Source organism: Photinus pyralis, unplaced genomic scaffold, assembly GCF_008802855.1.
Source record: "Photinus pyralis isolate 1611_PpyrPB1 unplaced genomic scaffold, Ppyr1.3 Ppyr1.4_LG3b, whole genome shotgun sequence".
In the NCBI taxonomy this organism is placed as follows: Eukaryota; Metazoa; Arthropoda; class Insecta; order Coleoptera; family Lampyridae; genus Photinus; species Photinus pyralis.
This window is the reverse complement of record NW_022170510.1, coordinates 28,450,498-28,467,491: the sequence shown is the minus strand read 5'-3', so window position 1 is coordinate 28,467,491 and position 16,994 is coordinate 28,450,498. Positions and strand designations below refer to the sequence as shown.

At 37.1% G+C, this 16,994-nt stretch overlaps 1 protein-coding gene across 1 annotated transcript; it reads right to left on the bottom strand.

Moving 5' to 3' along the window:
• Positions 1-714: 714 nt before the first annotated feature.
• Positions 715-1,724, bottom strand: LOC116167294 (zinc metalloproteinase nas-14-like). The gene is made up of 4 exons (XM_031482622.1): positions 1,578-1,724; positions 1,252-1,526; positions 879-1,202; positions 715-829 (listed from the first exon to the last, which is right to left on the bottom strand). The coding sequence occupies exons 1-4, from the start codon at positions 1,666-1,668 to the stop codon at positions 743-745; spliced, it is 777 nt and encodes a 258-aa protein (XP_031338482.1). The 5' UTR covers positions 1,669-1,724; the 3' UTR covers positions 715-742.
• Between the last annotated feature and the right edge of the window lie 15,270 nt (positions 1,725-16,994).

The window sequence follows — 16,994 nt, the reverse complement described above, 5'->3', positions numbered from 1 at the left end:
TGAAAGGCGGACAAAAAATACAAATAAGGTAGAGATGAAGGAAAGGCACACAAATTCAAAAACAATACTAGGAGAATACAAGAAGGCAAGACGAAGATAACGGAAGCAACCAAGAAGGCAACTATCTGACAAAAAACAGCTAAAGGAAGGCGAAGGGAGGCGGGTGTGAGGCGATAAAAGGAAGTCAAGAATGAGAATACCCCATCCGGAACTATGGTTTTTTCTCCAATACACGACAAACACATTCAATTTCCCTAACTCAAAAATTTAGAGCCATGATGTAGTGTTGAGGAGTGCTTTTGGGCGTAATGTGAATGGACCTCTTCTTGTACTCGTATAATGCTTTGTTGGTACTTAGCTATAGAAATTTTAATCCGGCAAATAACTTGTGCTGAAAGAATAAGTCCATACATGCATTCCTGATACAAAAATTCTCAGCAGTGTACCACAAAATTTAGTGTTGAAATATTCCACTGGATTAGAGAGGCACTTATGTACTAATGGCGCTATCTGTGCAACTAGGAAAATGTGCAAAGCTTTCCTGGGTTATATTGGAAGTAAAATAAATCTTCACTCATTATGTTCTCCTGATACGACTAAAAAATTGGCATCAAGCTTCTTCTTGATGAACAGCTGAAGAATACCATATATTTTTAAAGGTGGAGTCGAAGTGTTAAATTAAATCTTGAAGGAATTACCCAATGAAACCCCGCCGAATTTAAATAGAATTTTATTTCTTTATTTATTGAAGCTTAGGGTACATTTGATTAAGTCTCTTGATGTCAATTTCGCTTAAACCGACTCTTTGTCCAATGACTGCCGAACTATCCTAAAATCATATCGTTCAGAAATGAGGTGGGGGCTGAAGTAAAGCTTACGTGTGGAATGATGGTCGATTCTCCATTGATGGAGAACGCCTTTTCGCTGTAGTGCATCACGCTACCATAGTCGTATGTCCCGCCAAATTCGCCGATGACGCTAGAGTCGTATTTGTCGAAGTTGAATGCGTGGTCCGGAGCTATATTGTCCCATACGATGGTGACATAGTCATCTCTGTTGGTAGCGCTCTGCTGGTGGTAAAATCCGAAAGCGTGGAGGAATTCGTGAACTATAGTTCCGGCTCTCAGGCAACCGGGTGCTAAATTCAATACCTGAACGTTCCCTACTCGACCGATGAAGGAGGAGCATCCCGTTGCGTTTCTCTGTAAAGGCGATGTTTTCGGGTACGAATATAACTTTGTGAGCACTTACGTTGACGTAAACGTAGTCCACATCTGACGGTGTTCGGGGTCGGACCCTCACATTGGTCGCCTCGTATTGTGTCAATGCCGTAACAATTTTCTCTCTCTCTTCAAAAGTGTAGTCGGAATCAAGCTCGTAAGGTATTTCGTTATTCCACCATCTGAGGGTCTCATCCAAGATACCAGTTCGCGGATCCCTCCTCAAAAGAATGTCACCTTCAAATTGGCCACTCAGTTCCCAAATGTTCTCGGAATCATCCTCGGTCCACTCTTCCAGTCGTTTTGCTAATGGACACGTTGTTGTTATATAAAATTGGAGAAGAAAATTAATGTTACCTTGGTCTGGAGAAAGGTGTTGTTCAAAGGTTTGAAGAGGGTGCGCAGCAATTACTCCCAAAAGGGAAAATAGTACGATGGAGCGGAACATCGTCGAAAAGTAACGCTTGTTTGAGGAGGTTTCATTTATATTGCAATTTTATCACTCGATCAGATTTTGATAATGTTTCTAATTATAGTTACATCTCGAGGGTACTCCTGAAGATTGCACCTTTTCGAAATAAGTGATAAAATGGATTGTGTCAGCATGATCAGTCAAAAGCGCAAGATAACGATTTTTTAAACTTCTAGATCTTCATGAATATCGAGATATTTAGAGGCATGTTGTAGGTTGATTAGGTGGTGAAGATTCGGCTAGCAGCTCCCTGAAAGGTCTCTAAAGAAATAGTAGGGAATATTTTAGTTCTAAAGTACATAACTAGATGAAGAGGAGAAGATGACAAAAGCAAGGAAAAGCACACAAGAAGAAAGGATCAGGATCAGTAAAATCTTGTCGAAGGTTACCATATTCTTTGTCAGTGCCCTCTTCTGACGCCTTACGTAGATGCTTCATTTTGGTGGAATTCGCAAAAGTCCTCCGCAACACGAGCAAAAGAAACCTCGATTTAAGCTTTAAGAAAATTTAAACAGCATGACCCAATTAGCAGCAGAAGGGAGCCCGAAAGCGACCCACCCTCGACCAGGCGCGCCTTATAAAAAGTGATTAATTTCGTCCTTTAGAAAAAACAAAAATTCGTGACGCATCGGTTGCGCGGTTCTGACGACACCAGTTTGAAACCAATCGGACCAAAACTGCAGAAGATAGGAAAATCTGAAAAATCACCACGTCAGTAAACCACGCTCGGATGGCGCTCAGATGTCGCCGAACCCATATCACATATCCCCGTCCCGAAATTTTTAATTACACGGTGCGGTAGTTAGCCGGCTAGCCAGCCAACCAGCCAGACAGCTGACCTAAGTGAGATTAAAAGCTACTTTTTTCCAAATAAATTTGCAAAAATACGCCAAAAGGCGAAAAGATAAGAATCATCTTACAAAAAGAAGAAAAAAATGCAAAAATAAGGCAAGACGAAGAAAAACAGCTCAATTACCGTGAGAATAAAAAATTATGCGAGGATATGTAGAAGAAGAGGAGGAGAAAACAAGTAGAAAGCGAGAACAATACAACGTAAGTGTGTACAAAAGACCAGAAGGAGGCTGGAAGAAAGACATGGATGAATACGAGTAATACGACCTGAAAGTAACGGGATAATAGGACATGGGCGAAAGAAGGAGTTAAGGAAAAGGTAATAAACTGATCGGAAAAATAGAAGATAAAAGCAGGAAGAAAGAAAGAGTAGTGCAGCAGGAAACGGAAAGGAGCGTGGTAAGAAAGTACGAATCTATGTTTGAGCGAAAGGGAAAGAAAAAGGAGAAGAGGAAGGCGGATTAAAAGACCGAAAAGGGCTATAGATAGTCTTGAAGACAACGCGAAAGAGGTGTGAATGCAGACTGATCGGTATAAAGGTGGTGCAAAATGATATGTCAACGGAGAAGAGACACAGAAAAGATACTTGCATATAGAGTATGGAAAAGTGGGTAGGGCTCCTTATTGTCTCCTCATACAAAATTGGCAAAAATTTAAATCGAAGTAAAACGTTGAAATACTTCTCACAGTGATAGAAAAACACCTCTTCCTCCATAATGTTCTCCTGGTAGCCAGAAAAATTTTACAATCGTTTGGGAACAAATACTGCACGTATTGGGAGCAGAACCACCTCCTTGTTCATTATAATTATTCTCCTGATACAAAATTGGAAAAAATTAAATCAAGGTAAATCGTTGAAATACTTCTCATAGTGATAGAAAAAGACCTCTTCGTCCATCATGTTCTCTTGGTAGCGAGACAAATTTTGCAATAGTTTGGCAACAAATACTCCACGTATTGGGAGCAGAACGACTTCCTTGCTCCTTATATTCTCCTGATCCAAATTGGCAATAGTTTAATCGGAGTAAAGCGTTGAAATACTTCTCATAGTGATAGAAAAACACCTTTTCGTCCATAATGTTGTCCTGGTAGCCAGAAAAATTTTACGATAGTTTGGCAAATACACGTACTGGAAGCACAACGACCTCCTTGTTCATTAGATTCTCCTGATAGAAAATTGGTAAAATTTAAATCGAAGTAAAGCATTGAAACACTTCTCATAGTGATAGAAAAACTCCTCTTCGTCCAACATGTTCTCCTGGTAGCCAGAAAAATGTTACAAGAGTTTTGCAACAAATACTCCACGTATTGGGAGCAGAAGTGATTTGGCAATCGAAGTAAATGAAACACTTCTCTCCACGTATTGGGAGCAGAACGGCCTCCTTGTTCATTAAATCTCCTGATACAAAATTGGCAAAAGTTAAATCGAAGTAAAGCGTTGAAACACTTCTCATAGTAATAGAAAAATACCTAAAAATACCTCTTCGTCTATCATGTTCCCCTAGTAGCCTGAAAATTTTTACAATAGTTTTGCAACAAATACTCCACGTATTGGGAGCAGAACGACCTCCTTGTTCATTACATTCTCCTGATACAAAATTGGCAAAAGTTAAATCGAAGTAAATCGTTGAAACACTTCTCATAGTAATAGAAAAATACCTAAAAATACCTCTTCGTCTATCATGTTCCTCTGGTAGCCAGAAAATTTTTACAATAGTTTGGCAACAAATACTCTATGTATTGGGAGTAGAACGACTTCCTTGTTCATTATATTTTCCTGATACAAAATTGACAAACATTTAAATAGAAGTAAAGCGTTCAAATACTTCTCACAGTGAGAGAAAAATACCTCTTCGTCTATCATGTTCTCCTGGTAGTTAGCAAATTTATACAATAGTTTGACAACAAATGCTCCACGTATTGGGAACAGAAAGACCTCCCCTCGTGCATTATATTCTCTTGATGCAAAATTCGCAAAAGTTAAATCAAAATAAAGCGTTGAAATGCTTCTCATAGGGACAGGATAGAGATCCATCATGTTGTCCTGGTAGTCAGAAAAATTTTACAATAGGTAGGCAACAAATGCTCCACGTATTTGGAGCAGAACGACCTCCTTGTTTATTATATTCTCCATTGGCAAAAATTTAAATCAAAGTAAAGCGTTGAAATGCTTCTCATAGGGACAGAATAGAGGTCCAACATGTTATCCTGTAGTCAGAAAAATTTTACAACAGTTAGGTAACAAATTCTACGTATTGGGAGCAGAAGGACCTCCAGATACAAAATTGGCAAAAATTTAAATAAATGTAAAGCGTTGAAATACTTCTCACAGTGATAGAAAAACACCTGTTCGTCTATCATGTTCTCCTGGTAGTCAGCAAATTTATACAATAGTTTGGCAACAAATACTCCACGTATTGGGAGCAGAACGACTTCCTTGTTCATTATATTCTCCTGGCAAAAGTTAAATAGCGTTGAAATACTTCTCATAGCGATAGAAAAACATCTTTTCGTCCATCATGTTCTCCTGCTAGGAAGGTGGGATACATGAAAGAAGGTGGAGTGTAGGAAGGGGATGTAAAATTTAAAAAAATCGTTAGAAAAAGTAAGACCCCAAAGGACGCGTAGGAAATAAACAAAGCACTTTTTAGGGCTAAAAGAAAGTATGAAAAGAGCATGGAGAGGAAAAGTATGAAAGAAGGGAGCGTGAAAAAAGAGGCGTGAAAAAAGCGTGAAGGGAAGTCACTTTTAGATAAAGTGCATTACTATAGAAAACGGAGAGTCGTGTAGGAGAGTGGCATAGATGCTATATTGGCGTAAAAGAGCTAGGAATTGTAACAGGGGTCTTAGCAAATAGTCTGAAAAAAGAAGCGCAGAGGACATCTTAAAAAAACATAACACGAAGGCAGAAAAGAAGAGGCATCGACTACTACAAGACACAGGATCAGGCTGAAAAGAAAGCGTTAAAGGGAGATGCGTAGGTACGGGATTCAACAAGCACGCAGAAGGACGAAGGGGAATGTTGTGAAGAAGCGGAATATGAACGGTAGATTGGTAAAGAAAGCGTGAAGAAAAAACTCGTGACATTAGGAAACATAAAGTCACCATGAAACAGATGTGAACGTGGCGTGAAAGAGCAGTGAACAAAAGTAGTGAAGAAGGCGCCAAGTAGGTACAAAAGAAACGCGAAAGATAAATGGTAATGAAACAAGCGTGGGGGGAAACAATTTTGAGAAAATTGATGATGACCTGGTGTAACGAAATGAGACGCAAAAACATCAAGAAGAGAAATACCTGAAAGACCACAAGAGAAATAAGAAACGTGGAGGAAGATGGCGGGAAGAAAAAGAGGCTGCAGTAAGGGGTGGAAAAATGTAAAATCGGTGATCTGGGGGGGGGTATTCCAATACTCCCCAGGCCCCCCTGGAAATAAGATTTAATGCTCGTTTGGCTACAACTGTTGTGAGACCCCCCCCCCGCGACGCCTATGTCTGAGGACCCTTGAAAAATTATGGTGTAGGTACTGTTAAAGACACTAAAAATTTTGGGTCTAGAGGGTATGGGATGATAAAGTTGGAAACTTGGTTTCAACAGGTCGGCGCACTCGCACACAACGCCCTAATCGTGCGAGAATACCTATCGGACAAATTGTCCATTCTGCAGGAAATGTGTGCGATAGGTATCATCTTGAATGTGTTGCTAGTAACCGCACTTGACGGTAAGATTAAGTGGTGCCATCCTGCATATTCTTATAGGTATAAGAGACAACGAGATCACCTAGTTGAAAAGAGATGACAGTCGAACGATTTAAAAGGCATTACTTTCATATTCTTAAGTGATTTTTAGATATTACCGATAATGGCTATCCTATCACTGATAAAACGTTGCATTTTATTGTTTAAAGACAATTAATGATAGCACTATCTGGATGGTTCTGAAACATTCTGTACTAATCGCGCCTTTTTTTAGATTAAAAAATCCAGTTTTTTTACGTACAAAAAGCGGTTATGCGCCCTTTACTCTCAGCCTTAGAGTAGAGTGAAGGTCGGGGTTAAGTAAACAGGGTTCTCTGCAAAACAAAAAACAAGGATTAACCAAGAACGCCACTCAAATTTAGCTTTACCATATTATATTTCCGAAATCCTACGACCTTTGAGAAATAAGAGAAAAAGATGATACTTGCACAGGAAAAATAATGTACAATTTTGAGAAATAGGTAATGATAAGTTGTCTGCTATACGCAGGTTCTATTTTGCTGTCTCCACTCCTCTCTATCCAATAGCCTTTCCTTTGATATCGACCTATCAGAGTGATCGTCTACCATTTTCACTCACCTTCTTAATTTAACAGCTACTAAAAGTGAAAACTGACATTGAAAAAGAACGTAAAGGAGTAAGCAGACATTATAGAAAAGAAGAGAACGATTTGAAGAAAATTACGTAGAGTGGCTAGATCGAAGAAATCGATGAAGAGCAAGATGTGAAATTGGAAAAAGTTTTACGTTTAAAAACAAGTAGGGGGTACTGTAACGGGAGCCCACAATGAAATTTAGATTTTTTTTGTAGATTCATTTGTGTTATATTACAAGCGCGTAAAAATGTCTGTGCCACTTCATGCGAATAGGGAGCACGAATAGGTTTAACGACCAGACGCGTTAAAAAACGAGACTTTTCCGATAATATGAGCGAATCAACCAAATTACGTTTGCTGGGTATGCAGCCACGCAATAGATTAAATAAGAATGGGAGTTGGTGGAAACGTCCTGCGGAAGTTATCGAAGCCTTGCAGTTTGAGAGGAACCGTCCAGTCGGTAGCGCACCCGGCAATACAGGGAAGGTGAAAGAGACGAAAGACTTAATAAAAACTCTAATTCGAAAGCGAAAATTAACCATTTTCAGTTTAGCCATGAACTCGATTGACCTTTTAATGCTCTAGTAATAACTCATATTCTGATAACGCAAAGCTAGTTTGCATGCAGTCGATACAACTACAAGGTTCATTACCCAATCATTTTCGTACAACAAAAGGAGATCGCATTGTTTATTTCTATATTGTCCAGCTTTAAGGCGTCATCTCCAAGAAGAGCCATACCGTTTTGTCCCATAGGGATAAATCATCGATTGCAGAGAACAGTCGGTTACGTAATTGGTGCCATTACAGTAGAAAATCAATTTTAAATAACGAACATGGGTTGTTAAAACTGTTCAAGCTAATTCTTTTTAAGTAACCTTGTTTTAAATCAAAATTTTTATTACGAGAGAGCATTTCAGCCGCTAGCGTTATTACAGTAAGTGGCAGCAATTCAATAATATCGAGAGATTGCGAATGGTTGTGTTGTAGAAATAGTTTCCCGTTCACTGTTTTAATGGACCTACTCTACCGTCTCCGAGAAGTAAAAATGTGAGTACGAATTTCCAAGTAAAATGACATTGTAAATTCTTACATTCTAATGTAAGAAAATCTGGGGGTTATTTAATTTTTTATGGCCGGAGTTCGTTAGGGCATTCGAATTTACATTTGAAAGCTGTATTTCCCCCCCGTTTGTAAAACTTAACGAGTCCGAAATTACATTTTGAAACAAGTTTTCAGTTCTTAAAAGATTAATTAGGGCTGCCAACAAAATAATCGAAAAGTAAATGAAATGGCATCGTTACGGAAACGTAATTAATGTGTACCGAGGCAGGGGCTTAAGAAGTCTTCGGTTTAGATTAGATTACCGACACTTTAAGTGTAGTTAAAACAAAATGGTGGCGTTTTACAAATTGTGACTTCTTCGCAATGGTCTCCTTTTTTATCCCAGAATTAAGCGATAAATAGTATGGGAGACTTCCCATAAGTCAAAGCGAAATGTGGCTTACAGGGTTGCCTATCTCAAATTGAAATTTGGAAATCTCTTAAGCCTCTTGTACGGAATTTCGTTTTGTATAAAACTCACAATTAAGGCTTTTGTTTACACCGAGACGAGGATTCCAAGCGTGAATCTGATACAATTGCGAATCCCAGTTAAGATCAACACGTAGAATGCGAAGAGGAAACTACAATATCCTAAAGCCACCTACAGATGCCAGAAAGTTGTTGAATAATAGCGCTTTTAAGAATAAATAATAGTTCCTACACGAGTTGAATGTTTACGATACGGAGGAGAAGGCGCGCACGAGGCTGATTTATGAATTTTAATTACTTTAATCCAATCTTAAGTAAAAATGTGCACCCGCGCTCGTAAAGTGTTCAACTTTAAATGCCCTTTCGGTACATTAATATTCATGCAAGAAACGCTTAATCTATTACAAAATTACACTAACGTCGTTATCTTTTATGTATACACCTACTCTGTGAAGTGTGACTACCCCTTTGTCGTTGGGAACGTAAATAATCCCTTTAGTCATCGTAACGGAATGATGTAGGTATTTAGTGCCGTTCTTGTGACGCTAGAATCTAATTTGGTACCTGCTAGAGCGCACTCACTCAAAATAATTACCTGAAACCGAATGGAGCCCTAAACTCCACTAGAACTATTTGAAAAGTCGCATTGAGATACCCGCTAACGCTAAATAAATTTTATTTAAACAAATCAAACATTAGATACTTTGTGCCCGAGATCCGCTCCTATTTTCTGACACCCTTCCGATACACGTTTTTGCAGAGTAACAAGATCGCGGAGCCCAAAGGATTCAAAATTTAATGTCTGAAGCCTTGTCAATGGTCATGTTCTCCTAATACAAAGAAATTGTTTCAAAATGAATGTATCAAGGTCATGGCACTCGAGAGGGTGCAAAGCCCATTACCTAACTCGATATTGTGTGATCAAAACTCTCTAAACCTTCCCCATATAGTTTTTATTCGTTGAAGAAAAAAAAAAAATTCAACGAATAAAAACTATATGGGGAAGGTTTAGAGAGTTTTGATCACACAATATATTTCAACTCCCATTTCGAGGAACGATGGATCCAACCCAAAAAAAAAAAAATACCTAACTCGAATTACGTTTTCATAAAACAAACACTTTATAACCAAAATTCCAATTTAAGAAGGATAATTTGCATTTCGATTTTGCAGGTACCAACTTTTCATCTGCTTCTGCAACAAGTCATTGGATGGACGATGTATTATCTTTTCCGACAGCAGTCGTTTTATATACAAAAACGATGATTTTTATAAGTAACATTGCATTGCAGGTTAAAACAATACTGCTAGAAAGGCGTGTATAATCTGTCTATAAAGCATTTGCGCATACTTTTGATTATACACAACCAAAATACCTTCAGTTGTCGATTAATAACCTTTTCACCTCCTTGCAAGAAAAGTTTGTATCAGGAAAACATAACGTGTTAGTAACAGGCGTGCTACTGTCTGGTATTCGTGTGGTTCTGATACATCAATTTTCAAAAGGTGAGTTTGTATCCGGAGAATAGAATAATATGAAAGTTTTACATTGGAGGACTTCCAGACAGTGTAGTTTTAATGCCATTTAGTAGGAAAATGTGTACGTAATAACTGAGAAAGCATTCTTTTTTCTGTTTACGTTTCACGAGCCCTGATACACTGATTTTTAAGAAGCGTATGATACGTAGGAAATGCAAAACGACTTTTCAACTCATAAGCCTATGGGCATAGCATATCACATTTTTACAATAAATTCGTATTAGGAGAACATGTCTCCGACAGTGAATTCGTGTTTCTGCGATCCTGATACAAGAAGGATTTCGATAAAGAAATTATAATGCGTGATAAGAGATAAAATAATAAATTATTTACCATTTAGCATGAAATTCAGAACAAACCACGAGACAAATTTTGTATCTCTGTGACCCTGATACAACAATTTGTAAAGTAAGAATATAAAATATAAGAAGAATATAATACGCGAGAAAATGTCGGATAATAAATTTCTATAATCCTGATATTATTTTTAGAAAAGACAAATTACCTGCCTAAGAAGACGGAGGACAACGAACTTTTTTTCTCCTATGATTCTGACACATCAATTAGCTTTCAAAAAAGAAATTTCTATGAGGAGAGCATAAACCATAGGAAAGAATCAGGTAGTAAGTTTTTATTTTACATTTCTGAGATCCTGGTACCACAATTTATAAAACTTATATCAAACGTAAGAAAATGCAAGCACCAAATTTTTGACTTCCGGGAATGATCCTGCCACATCAAACGTGAAATTCGTATCAAAAGACCATAAGGATTAGAAGGTATCAGGCCGTACATACATTTGCATTTCTACGGTCCTGATATATCAATTTCTAAAAGAAAGAAATCTTATAAAAAGAATCTAACACGTGAAAAGTGACAGACGATAAGTTCAACTTGTTCTCTTGTCCTGATCCAGCAACCTTCAATAAACGAATTTGTATCAAGAAAACACTCCATAAAAATAATGTGAGGCAACAGGTTTTTTTTCTTAGAAACCTATGATCCTGATACCTCAACTTTTGAAAGAGAAACTTGTAGCAGGATAAACCATGAGACATTTTCGGTAGTAAAATTTTGTATTCGTGCATTTCTCCGCTCCTGATACAATTTTTAAAATAAGACATCAGACAATAAATGTCTATTTTTAGAAAAGAAGACAAGGCACGTAATATGACAGAAGACTAACAATTTTTTACCTTCTTAGGGGCTGACACATGACAAAGAGAAAGAAAAAAGTAATTTGTATCAAGAGATATCCTTTTAAAAATTAGCGTAAGACGATGACAAGAACCCAAACCTATATTGCATTAGGAACACAGAAACTCAAAACGTGAGATCTGCTCAGATATTATGCTCTCTTGATGAGAATTTGTATTTTTAAAATGAAGATATCAAGATCACAGATATCCAAGAAAGTAAAAGTCTATTGTAAAGCCCTCATGTAATACAAAGTAAATTTAATTAACGTGATTTATTTATTTACAATTAATTATTAATGTGACCTAAGTGTTGTATACAAATTTATAACATACAAGCGCGAACTTCACTAATAATCAATTCGGCCTCGAAGTTGGAACTGCCATTAAACACGATTCAATTTGCTTATATAGCAGACGGAAAGTTGCTAGAAAGATCACTAACGTTCTCGAGAATTCCTAAATGTCTGTCGGCATATGTATTATGCCCTCTTGATACAAATCTTAGTACCTGAGACTTTTTCCTTCTGATCGAAACACCTGTTTTAAAAATCGGTATATCAAGATGACAGAAACCCAAAAAGATAGTTTTTTTATCTCACACCTTGTGCAAATTGTGTTATCAGAATCATAAGACCGCAATCAATTATTGTCGAACACTACCATATTTTATGCTCTCCTGATCAACTGTTGTGATTCTGATAGATTCATTTCCAAAAGAGGTCTTTGTATCAGGAGCTATTGCCGATGAGAATGTTTCAGGCACTAAATTTTGATTCGTAGAAAGTAAAAAATTTGCTATCTTCTAATTTTTACGTATTCTGATCTCTTCATACAGATTTTTTTTCTAAAAATTCTTGGATCAGAATCAGAGAAACGCTAAAACAATTTATCATCTCAGATAGGTATTATTTTCTCCGTACCAGTTTCTGTTTTTTGTAGTATTCATATTTTACAAAATGTTGTATCAGGATCTCAGAAATACAAGAAGGTAAAGACTTACTACCCGAAACTGTAACAATCAATAAGCTTCTAAGGAAGAAAAATTTCGTTAAGGTATCAGGATCAGAGAAAAAGACAACAAAATTTATTTGTCTGGCATTTTCGCGTATTACATGTTCTTATATCCTATCAGGCTCCCAGAATCGCAAAGTGAAAATTTACTGTGACTTTTTCGGGCCTATTTCCGCCTATTACACTTTTCTCCTTTAAACAGTTTTAAAGATCAGAAAAACGTACAGGATGAAAGCTATGATTGTTTATCTGACACGTATCATGTACTCCATATAAAAATTTCGTTTTTACGAATTGTGGTATGAGATTCGCAAACACGTAAAATCTAACTTTTTTAAGGTTTATGGTTCCCTGATAAAAAAATAAAATTTCTAAAAATTTATTGTCTTCCAACTTTCTTACTCCTTTTTTTTTATAAAAATTGTATCAAGATCATAGACATCTGGCATCTTTCCACGTAACTCTTCTTACATATTTTTCTTTTGTTGTATCAAGATCGCATAAATACAAAAAGGTGTCTTATAGTTTATTCAGATATGAATTTCCTTCTTGAAAGTTGATGTGCAAGGATTATAGGCCTCTAACAATGTAAACGCTGCTTTCTACATCTTTTATGTATTGTGTCCTCCTGTTACAAGTTTGCATCCTGAAAATTGCTGGCTCAGGATCAAGCACTAAAATGTAAACAATTTATCTGTTACCTTCTCGCTATTAGATTCTCTTTATAGGAAATGTATTACTAAAAATTGTGGTATCGGGATCGCAGAAATACAGGATAAATATTTAATACCTGGGTTATGTTCTCCCGATACATCTCTTGAATATTTAAAAAAAAACGATGTGCCGGAATCATAGGCTTACATAACAGGATTAGGTAAAAATTGCTCCAACGAAGGGCTTTATTCAAGGACCTGGTGGTGGGCGAGCTCGTATTCGCAAGAAGAATGGGACTGGTTCGCACCCAAGACGATGACAGGAAGCGCCGGCTTGAAGGTAAACCCTCGGCTCAAGCGGGCCCTGCGCCAAAGCCTAAGGCTGTGCCTAGGTGGTTCAGGGGCTCAGGGTGGCCACTGTTCCGGTGTCGCACCTGAAAGTGGACATTACTGAGCCTCAATCGAGGTGCATATTGGCTGCATTAATGCCAGGGTGTCGTTGTAGCCAAATGCGAGGACCAGTAAACCTTGGACTGGTTGGAAAGGACTGTCCCTTTTATTAGACCCTGGGATGGTCCGTCCCTCCTTAATCTTCTTACGTTATGTTCGCTCGTAACTTAAATTTAGCATTCTTACTGTCGTTCATATTTAAATTCAATGTTCTTACGCCATCTAGGTTTAAATTTAATTATTTTTGTAGTAAAGTTATTTTACCTAGTTCTTTGTTTTGCCGTTAGGGGCCATCCAAGTGTTTTTCTTATTACAATAGTACTTTGTGTCGCCAACGGAGGCAGTGCAGATCTTTTCCATGGTACAGTGACTACTTTTTTTTTCTTACGCATTCACTGTACTTCTTCCCTTCAGTGAAGAAAGATCCTGTCGTCATATTGGTTGCATGCAAAATTTTCTCTTGGTACGCCATTACTTTTACTGAAAAGGTATCACTGTTTTGACTTTCACCATATATATTTGGAGGGGTTTCTCTCTTTCTTTTGATGCCTGTGTCTGTGCTCCATTGAAGCGAATTTGTATTTGCATATAAACAGTACGAGGTATGTTAGAATTATTGCTCAGCATTTTTCTTAATACGTTGTTTTAGGACGTTACCTTCCCTCAAATTTTCCTCATAGTTCTTGTTATTCTTCCCTCAAGTTTTCTCAACCTTTTCTCCTAAGTTCTCATGTTTTGGACTACCTTTTATGTTATGATCTACGTGGATGCCTGCGCAATACGGGAATGGCATCGCATTTTTGCTTGGTGATGAGTTTCTGCATTACCGGCTTGAAAAATTCTACCAACTTTAACTTGCTAACCTACTGACTTGGAATTTGTTTTCCTACACTTCGATATGTGTTCCTGAATTGTAATTAATGAATTTTTTAGGTCTTAATCTAAAAAGATATTACATTAAATTCTCTTTTCAGCAACAACCAAGAATGATTTTATTGAATTAATGAATAATTGATAGACACAATCCCTTGTTTCTGATATTTTTAATTTTTTTCTGAAATTCTAGTTTTTTTATTAGCACAATACCTCATCAGAAACGACCAATAAAATTAACCATAAGCGTATTACCTAGAGCCATTCATCTCTGCAGTTCAAATATAACGCCATTATGCGCTCACAAACAGAATCTCAACGAGCTGATAAATCTGACAAATGCCTGAAAAAATAATATGTACTACACAATACGCATAATCCCCTGCAGCATTTTTATTAAGTCCCATTTTCGTTAGGGGGATCTTTATTGAAAAGAAAGTATTCAAAAGCGGCTTTCGAAAAGCCTCTAATAACGATTAACTCCAGCCTTTCTTGGAAAATTTATTTTCGTCACAATTTTACTCTGATTTCATTGATATTATAATTTCTCAATTCGCCACGAAATATCGAGCCCTATTCATTAACTGTCGAAATTCACTTTTCGGGTTCTTTTGGCGTATTCAATGTAAGTGTGAAACTCGCACGCAATCTCGTTTGATGTCAGACAATGACTTTAATTCGACGCAAGCTTGGCCGATTTATTATACATCCTCCACAATTGCAGGAATTCGATCGAAGTGCATCCCACAATTTAGAGGCGCTCCAAACCCCTGATGTTCTCGTGCTCCAGTTTGTGCAAGTGGAATTGTTATTAATTAAGTACCCTTACTGACTCCTAGACGAGTAGTATACGCGGTTTGGTAATTACATCCCCCCAACAGCATACCGTTTTGGCAGTTTAGATACTGGGTTACGCCTTGTTTGATTTTTTGCTTCGCTACCCTAATCATCAATAGAGGCGTACATAATTTATGTCTTCTTTCAAATTTCTCACATGAACGAAGATAAAATTTATTGCACCGAAACACTGAAAGGAGGCTGGATATATTGGAAAACATCGACGCTCATTTTTCAAAAGATTTCCCACAACGAGCCCATTAAATAATCAAACTGTCAATCTCTTGCACTGCTATTCGTACTGCTTCTTGAAAAAAGTGCACTTGATTACGTTAAAAACAGAAAAGCGGAAAACCGTTTCTTTCACATACCTCATTATTCCCTGAGAAAAAGCGTTCGGACAATCAGTCATTCCACATTACCCCATCTGTCGCCGTAGATTTTCCCTCCTCTCGAATCGAGGATGACAAAATTGCGACGAGAAATAATTTCCTTCGCATTTCTGCGATAAAATCGCTACATTATTTTTTTCCAAAGGTGCTTTTCTTAGGGGCACTTTTATTTAGTTAAGAGAAAAAGCGTCCCTTTCTTGCTATTTGTCCGAAATGAATGATGAGCTTTCGGTTGATAAATTTACCAGCGTAACATGCTATACAAAAAAAAATTAAATACGAAAGTTCTCACTCACATTCTAAGCACGAAACTCGCGTAGTAATTGGACACCGTATAGCTGACTCGATGACTTAGATGAAATGAATCTAACAGGAGCAGCTATGCGTTTGCACTTATAATTAACTCTGAAACCGTATCACCTTCCAAAAGTAAAACAAAGTCGATAAATGCTTGGTAATTCGATGAAGATGATAACATTAGCTTCTGATGTGCAGTAGGAAGTATATGGAAACCAATTTCGCTGTAACTTTTGAACTAGTAGCCCAATCGTGGAACTGTTTGAAATTATGGATTCTACAGGCCACATTCTATAAGAATATCTTTTTTCCCGGTAGATCTGAGACAATTTTTTTTCGGAGCTCAAAAAAAGGCAGTTATAACCTTCCTTTTTTACCAAAAATCGACTGCACCAAAATTTCTTAGGAAAACACTTTTTCTTATTAATTTTGGTGCGTAGAATCCAAAACAATTCGTACTTTTTCGATCAGACTTCTCAATCAAAAGTTATAGACTAGAAACCAATTTCGAAAGAAAATTAAAAGGGCTGCAACTTTTGAACTAGTAGCCCAATCTTGGAATTGTTTGAAATTGTGGATTCTACAGGCCACGTTCTATAAGAAAATTATTTTTCCGGGTCGATCTGAGACAATTTTTTTTTCGGACCTCAAAAAAAGGCAGTGTATAACCTTCCTTTTTTACCAAAAATCGACTACACCAAAATTTCTCGGGAAAACACTTTTTCTTATTAATTTTGGGCGTAGAATCCAAAACAATTCGTACTTTTTCGATCAGACTTCTCAATCAAAAGTTATAGACTAGAAACCAATTTCGAAAGAAAATTCAAAGGGCTGTAACTTTTGAACTAGTAGCCCAATTTGGAACTGTTTGAAATTATGGATTCTACAGGCCACATTCTATAAGAAAATTTTTTTTCCGGGTCGATCTGAGACAATTTTTTTTTCGGACTCAAAAAAAGGCAGTGTATAACCTTCCTTTTTTACCAAAAATCGACTACACCAAAATTTCTCGGGAAAACACTTTTTCTTATTAATTTTGGTGCGTAGAATCCAAAACAATTCGTACTTTTTCGATCAGACTTCTCAATCAAAAGTTATACTAGAAACCAAAACCAATTTCGAAAGAAAATTCAAAGGGCCTGTAACTTTTGAACTAGTAGCCCAATCTTGGAACTGTTTGAAATTATGGATTCTACAGGCCACATTCTATAAGAAAATCTTTTTTCCCGGTCGATCTGAGACAATTTTTTTTTCGGGGCTCAAAAAAAGGCAGTGTATAACCTTCCTTTTTTACCAAAAATCGACTGCACCAAAAT

What these genes read in the sequence shown, in the direction of transcription:
- LOC116167294 (XM_031482622.1), bottom strand. Translation starts at nt 1,668, where the DNA reads ATGTTCCGCTCCATCGTACTATTTTCCCTTTTGGGAGTAATTGCTGCG. An exon ending in ACACCTTTCTCCAGACCAAG is followed by an intron (nt 1,527 to 1,577) that starts GTAACATTAATT and finishes CGTGTCCATTAG; the next exon opens with CAAAACGACTGGAAGAGTGG. An exon ending in AATCGACCATCATTCCACAC is followed by an intron (nt 830 to 878) that starts GTAAGCTTTACT and finishes ATATGATTTTAG; the next exon opens with GATAGTTCGGCAGTCATTGG.